At 36.8% G+C, this 7,386-nt stretch overlaps 1 protein-coding gene and 1 non-coding gene across 2 annotated transcripts; both read right to left on the bottom strand.

Annotated features, from left to right (window-relative positions):
* Positions 1–2,349: 2,349 nt before the first annotated feature.
* Positions 2,350–2,422, bottom strand: TRNAF-GAA. Its single transcript has one exon. It is a non-coding gene; the product is annotated as a tRNA-Phe (tRNA).
* Positions 2,423–4,830: 2,408 nt separating this feature from the next.
* Positions 4,831–7,380, bottom strand: LOC21384272 (probable L-type lectin-domain containing receptor kinase VII.2). The gene is given in 3 exon segments (XM_010100734.2): positions 4,831–5,094; positions 5,097–6,107; positions 6,290–7,380. Coding segments are annotated over 3 exon segments (2,127 nt in total). The 5' UTR covers positions 7,377–7,380; the 3' UTR covers positions 4,831–5,065.
* Positions 7,381–7,386: the final 6 nt, after the last annotated feature.

Below are 7,386 nucleotides of genomic sequence, written 5' to 3'. Positions count from 1 at the left end.
GTGCCTCAATGTTTGCCCCCACCACGCGACCCGTTTGTTTCCTCTGAAAACCAAGCGTTTTAGGTGCTGATTACGGATTGTGATGTGCTCAAACTTGCAGTTAAAAAAACTCGAACTCTCAAGAAGAGGTAGCCTATAACGTATGGCTTCAGAAAAGCTGTGATCATGCAATGTCGCGTTCGAAAATGAGAGATGTTGAAGATTTTCACAATATAAAAGCTGAAGGTCGGAGTAGTGAGGTACTCCACTGTATACAAAAGACCGAAGATTCACAGCTTCAACATGAAATGTTAGCTCACGATCCTGAATTAGAAGGTTCCGAGAAGACCTAGACCGACGAGGCGCATAAGCAATTTCCAAAAACTAAAGGCTCAAATTCAGAACTCTTGGATTCACCAAATGCGAACAATCAAATTCCTTTAAAACAAATTTCTCAAGGGAAGGATAGCCTCTTAATAGATTGTTGAGTACCTCATCACCGAATTTAACCTTCTCTAACACCAAAGTTATAAGCTTCGGAAGGCTAATAGAAGTTATTTGGTGGTTCGATATTTCCACACCACAACACAACTTTACAAAAGTCAATGATGTTAACCTACACGCACCAAGTGGAATGGAGTATAGAATCCGAGCCAGAGAGCTTCTTCTGGTTGGTGTATTCATGACATAATTTGAATTATAATTCGTGATTTGTTACAGTATTTTTTTTCACAAAAAAAATATGTAAATCGAGAATAGTTCTGAATCATGATTTTGAATCCATGAACCAAACATCCACATAATTCCTTCAACTAATCCCTCGAAAACAGAGTCGAAAGCAACATATACTCTGTGGTCTTCGAATCATCCGCAGGATGATGCTGCATCATGTCAAGCTTAATACTACTCACACCCGTATTTGTAATACCGACAATGTCATCCAATCGCTCAACAAAACACTTTATTACAAACTGATAAAACCGCTCTGGATCATCAAACTCCGCTTGTCCGGTAATATTGTTGGTGTTGCGAAAACACACTTCAATGACCAAGCGCCACATCTTATTCCAACGCTTCGAAAGGCAACTCATCCAGACAGCCTCAAGGGTGGGAATGAAAGAAAGAATGCAGCGGATGAAAGCAGAAGATAGGTTATGGTTTATAAGAAATGACACCACTTCTCAATAGAATGAGGCCTTTTAGGGGAAGTCCAAAAGTAAAAACCATGCGGACTCATGCCCAAAGCGGACCATATCATACCAGGTGAGGGTGCGGATCGTTACATATGGTATCAGAGCCTCTATCCAGCTAGAAATGTGGCCAACGGGACGTTAAGCCCCCATAAAGAGGGGTGATTGTGACAATCACCAGTCCCTTAAGTCACAAGGCTTAAGAAAGGCTAAGTTGTACAGTCTCACATCACCTGAGGATAAAGATAGATACTGATTTATAACAAATGACACCACCTCCTAATGAAATGAGGTCTTTTGGAGTGAAGTTCAAAAGTAAAAACCGTGCGGGCTCAAACCCAAAACGGACAATATCATACAAGGTATGGGTGCGGATCATTACATAAATCATTCAATTCTGATACCTGAGGTGATTTGCACTAATTCTGCTAATTCATTATTATGTAACTTTCTTCCTCTTTACCGGTTTACTGCTTTTCTTTTAGGCGTCATGATTGATGAACAATGAAGAAAATGAATGCTCAGAAGAATTCCACCAGTAGTTACTACTTTGAACAAATATATAATCGAACGACAGGATTATTCGGCTTTCGTTGTTCGTTGAAACATCAAGTTTCAAGAACCGTTTCTATTCACTCTCGAACCTAAACAAATTAAAACCCATTAATGCACGTATCTTGACAAACATATTCAAATAGTTACAAAGAAACAAAAAACTTGAAAATTAGCTTAGAACAAACCCATTTCCATATGCTTACACCCAAGAAAGAAAGAAAAGAAACAGAGAGAGAAAGAGAGAGATTTGAATGACGTGAAATCTACGAGCAATGTAGAGTCTGAACAAATGAAAGTAATACTCATAGAACAATCAAACCGGTAATAATGTAATGAAAATGAAAAAACTATAACCAAGTCATCAGAGAAACATATTACGCATTTTTTCCCCAGAAAAGAAGAGAAAATTGTTGAAACACACATTCGAGAAAGGAATCGAGAAAATTTACCGGTGGTCGTCGTCGGAGATGAAGTTTAATTTTCTCGGAACTGGAGTAATGCGTGTCTCTCAAGTAATGAGCTCAGAATTATTTCTGTCGTCGGAGGTTGAATTGAACTTCTACAGTCTTATATCCGTTCTTTTTCTTCATCTTTGAATCTTAAGGAAAAAATAATACATTAAAATTGCGGTGAGCGTGGATCGAACACGCGACCTTCAGATCTTCAGTCTGACGCTCTCCCAACTGAGCTATCCCCGCAACTGTGCATAAGGTTGACAATTGTATTAATTAATCAATTATCCACAGGGACCCACATTAGGCCCGTTTAGTTTGCTGATTCGAGTTTTTAATTCGAATTTATATGTGATTTTATATGAGAGCTTTTTACTGTAGCAAAAAGTATTATGTGATTGTTTGTGAGAGCTTTTTACTGTAACAAAACTCGAATTCTAAACTCGAATCAGTGAAATGAACGGGGCCTAAATGGAACGTAGTAAATCTATTTTAACAGATCCAAATCGTAAACGTGTTAAAATTGGTTTAGAGGTCCCAATCTTATTCTTCGTTTACCCATTTTGTTTAATTATATTCTATTTTAAATTAGATATATTATGTATTATATGTTATAGGAATATTTACCTTTTTATACTCCGTGTTTTAAGTTTATTTAAAATATATATTTTTAATTTTTGATATCATCAAATGTATATATTTAAATTAGCTTTAATATACAAATTTATGTCTTATCTCGGTTAGTAATTGATTTTGACTTATAAATAACTAAACTATCCTTAAGAAAAAGGAAAAAAAACACAAAAACTTTCTAATATTATGATAATTAAAAACTAATGACACAAATTTACCCATTTGAATAGTATTATACATATTTTAGAGGTTAAAATTGTAAGTTTAAAGTTTTTTTAGGTTTTTTGTTCCTTTTTTATGTTTTTATTCAAGGATATTTTAGGTATTTTTAAGATTAAAATTTAGGATTGACTGTGAAAATATATAAATTTGAGTATTAAATCTAATTTGAAGGTATACATTTGATGAGATCAAAAACTGAAGATATAGATTGTAAATAAACTTAAAACACATAACATAAAAATATAAATATCCCTATGTTATAATATATACTTTTTTCAAGTATTATCTCTTACATAATACATATGAAAATTTAAAACTACCTTTTTTATTTTTAATTTGATGCTTTGTCTAGTTGTATCATTTATTTATTTATTTATTTTACAATGAAAATAGCTACTCGAGTAAATGTAGCACTGTGAATATCTTGAACCCGTGACAGAGAAATCCACCCCATAACCCATTAACTTATACGAGTTCATAAGGCAGGTATAGAGAATGCTTTTGTTCGCGTGGCAAGTTGGCGAGAAGACCAACCACTCCAAATCTGCCTCATTCCATTCCTAAATGTGTGCAGTTTTTAACCCCATAAATTTTTGTCTTCCAATAATCCCATATATTCTCAATTCCACTTTTAACCCCTAGTTTCTAAAATGTCCCACCTTTTGTTAGGAGTTATTTTCTTTTTCTTTTTTTTTTTAAATTCTGTGAAAATTAGGGATCAAAATTTAAAAAAGAAATAAAATTTATGGATTAAAACAATACAAAAAAAAAAGTTAATTTACACAAATAGTATTTAAACTTTTGATGTTTTCAATATTAGTCTCTAATTTTTACAAATTTCGTCAAATATTTAACACTTAACTAACAGAAAGATCAAAATTAGAATAAAGTGATAGATTAGGAAAACAAAATAATAGATTAGAGACTAAAAATGATACATTTTAAAAATTAAGGACTAAAATAGAATTAAAGATAAAGCTCAGGAACCATTTGTGTGATTACCCAAAACTTTTACTAATATATTTTCACACGCCTAATTCTAAGTTAAAAATTATCAATAGAAATACATAATGAAATACATACTCAAATTATTTATTTCTGAAAACATAAATATGATATTATGATTTTTCTCAATGTGGTGTATATATTAGAGTATTTTATATGTATAATATTTATTCTCCAAAAAAATATGTAAATATTTGATTCCTAGGATTTGGAGAGCTATATATTTATGTGTTCTTTTATCATGACTTTTACTCTAATGGATCTTAGTAGTTTAAGTAGATTATAGTAATCATTCAAAGGAGTCTTGAAGATTGCTGTAGACATAAATATTTTGTTTGTCCAACATATTCGTCACACCATGTCCAACTAAATGTTATGTTTAGAAAAAAAAAATTACATATTTAATTTGTTGTTTTATATTTTACTATTACACAATGCCATCTTAGACACATATCTATTTTGAGAAAATACCATTCAAAGATGGCAATGTTAAATAATCAAGTACTTTAACGGGATTTTTTGAACACAAGAACAGCAATTTGATAGTGTGTTATAAACTACATGGTACCAAAAGTGATTTTTCTGTCTACTTTTTGTCATTAGTTTTAAAATTTCAAACTTGTAAAAAGAAAATTTTTATTTTGAAATAATTTGAAAATAACAATGTTGTAAAGGCAAAAAATTAACAAAAATAACTAATGTGCCACCAAATGTCAAATTTTAGCATATGCTATACTTGATACACGTCAAATTTGACATAAATATAGCATTGTATTGGAGATTTGTTTCCTTATTCAAATGTCAAATGTAACCACTAAATAGGTGATGTTTTAAGCCTGCCTTCATCCAAAGCTAAATGTGTGTGAGCTAATTAACTTCCTTCCATAATCCCATGAATCCAATTTGCACAAATGAATGAAGGAATAGTACTATAGATTGTCTGATCATAATACGAAAGAGCTAATGCATAGACATCAGTTATGCAATGTGCACATCCATTTACAACAAACAGCAAGCTACACTATAGTGTCACCGGCCAACTCGGATGATATCCGAGCAGTCAGGGACTTGGAAGAAGAAATGGTGTTTCTGATCTCCTCAAACGTAGGGTGAACTCCTCTCCCTCCCAAGTTCCACCGTGCCTCCGGAGCCGCCGACGATGATGTCGTCGCGACAGTTCTCATCCTCTGTAGCAATTCCACTTCCATCCCCTCCTCTTCATACTCAATGTCACCATCATTATTACTCTTCGCTTCCAACACCTTCACAGCTTGCGCCATAGTTAGACGTTTATTTGGCTCAGGGCTCACACACACCAAGCCCAAACAAAGCACTCTCTCAACTTCCTCTACGTCATATCCACCTATTTTCCTTAGCCTCTCGTCAAGAGCAGAAACTAGTTCCCCTGTTTCCATTAGCCTCCTCACCCAATCCACCAAGCTTGGAAACCCCTCTTGAATTGGTCTTCTACCACTCACCACCTCTAGAACCAATACCCCGAAACCGAACACGTCAGTTTGAACCGAGGCTCGGCCGGGTTGGACCACTTCTGGAGCCATGTATCCGACGGTCCCAACCACCCTTGTGGTGTTGGCTAATTGCTCGTGATGGTGCATTCTTGCCAAGCCAAAATCTCCCAATCTTGCATTCATATCCTTATCAAGCAACACATTACTGGCCTTGATATCTCTGTGCAAGACCTTAACTTCCCAACCCTCATGCAAATACAAAACCCCAGAAGCTACATCTTTCAAGACCTTAATCCTCTCTTCCCAACTTAACAACATACTCTCACTACACTCAAATATCCTCTTGTCCAAACTCCCATTTTGCATATAATCATAAACCAAAATCAAGCTTCCTTTCTCTCTCTTACACCACCCTTTTAGCCCCACTAAATTCCTATGCTTTAATCTCCCCAAGCTTGAAATCTCAGCCAAAAACTCCCTCATTCCCTGCTCATTCTTAAGCGAAATCCGCTTCACCGCAACTTCAACTCCTCCTGCTAAAACCCCCTTGTAAACCTTCCCGTTCCCTCCAAACCCAATCACATTCTCTTCCGAGAACCCCCATTGTTGCCTTGTGAATCTCCTTATACCCAATCCTGTGTGGCCAATAGTCCCTTTCCCATTCCCCAATTTCCTCATCTTTATTAGTTTTCCTCCTTTTTCTCACCAAAAGCAAAAACCCAATCACCAACAAACCACAAACCACCACAACACAACCAACACTAACTCCCACAACAAGCCCCCATTGTTGCCTTGTGAATCTCCTTATACCCAATCCTGTGTGGCCAATAGTCCCTTTCCCATTCCCCAATTTCCTCATCTTTATTAGTTTTCCTCCTTTTTCTCACCAAAAGCAAAAACCCAATCACCAACAAACCACAAACCACCACAACACAACCAACACTAACTCCCACAACAAGCCCTCTTGACCCTTCAGAAGCCGCCACAAAAGAAGGCAAATCTCGGGTCACCAAAGCATCACCAATCGAAAAATTTGTGTTGCTAAAACTCCAAGCCAAAATCCTATGACTCTCAACCAATTGCCCACTTGCCCCAGTAAACCCAACATACATTTCATCCAAAAAAACATCAGAAAGATCAAGAGACTCGCTTATCAAAGCCCTCCTAGGCCTTCTCTTGCCTGCAGGAGCCATACTCACATTAATCCTCGAATCAAAGAAATCAATCCAAACTTGATAATTTACCCCATTTTTAAGCTCAATTTTCTTGAACTCCATATCATCATCTTCTTCTTCTTCTTCTTCGCCAACCCAATACCCGGCGGGTTCGGAAGCTAAGGAAGTGAGAGAGTTAACGTTCAAACCGACATGGTTATCGTCAATGTCTTGAAACTCCTGGTTCTTAAAAACGTCGAACTCGACGGCGAAAACATGGTTGTCGGGATCGCCGTTGTTGGTGCAGTTGAAGAGGCCGAGATGCTGGGAAGAGCTGGCGCCGGCGAGGCCGGCGGAGGGTGTGAAGAGGAAGGCGAAGCCGTGGCCGGGTTGGAAGCCGTTAACGGAGGAGATTGAGAAGATGAAGGAGGTGGAAAAGGAGGTGTTGGTGGAGTTTAATGAGGGGATTTTGGAAGGGAAGAGAGCTCGGCCCATGGAGAAAGTTGTGGAGTCGTTTGTGAGGGAGAGGATTTTGTTGTTGTTGTTGTCGTTTGAGGAGGAGGAGGAGGAGTGTCGTTGTTGGATCGTTGCGTCGCCGAATAAGAGGAGGTTTGAGGAGTTGAAGTTGGCGTTGAAGACGAACTCTGTTGTGCTGCAAACCCAGTTGGAGTTGAGGATTGTGATGAGGAAGAGAGACAGAGTTTGCAGCAGAGACATTTTAGAGAGA

Source organism: Morus notabilis, unplaced genomic scaffold, assembly GCF_000414095.1.
Source record: "Morus notabilis unplaced genomic scaffold, ASM41409v2 Scaffold6684, whole genome shotgun sequence".
In the NCBI taxonomy this organism is placed as follows: Eukaryota; Viridiplantae; Streptophyta; class Magnoliopsida; order Rosales; family Moraceae; genus Morus; species Morus notabilis.
The sequence above is the reverse complement of the archived record's forward strand: the minus strand, read 5'-3'. Positions and strand labels throughout refer to the sequence as shown.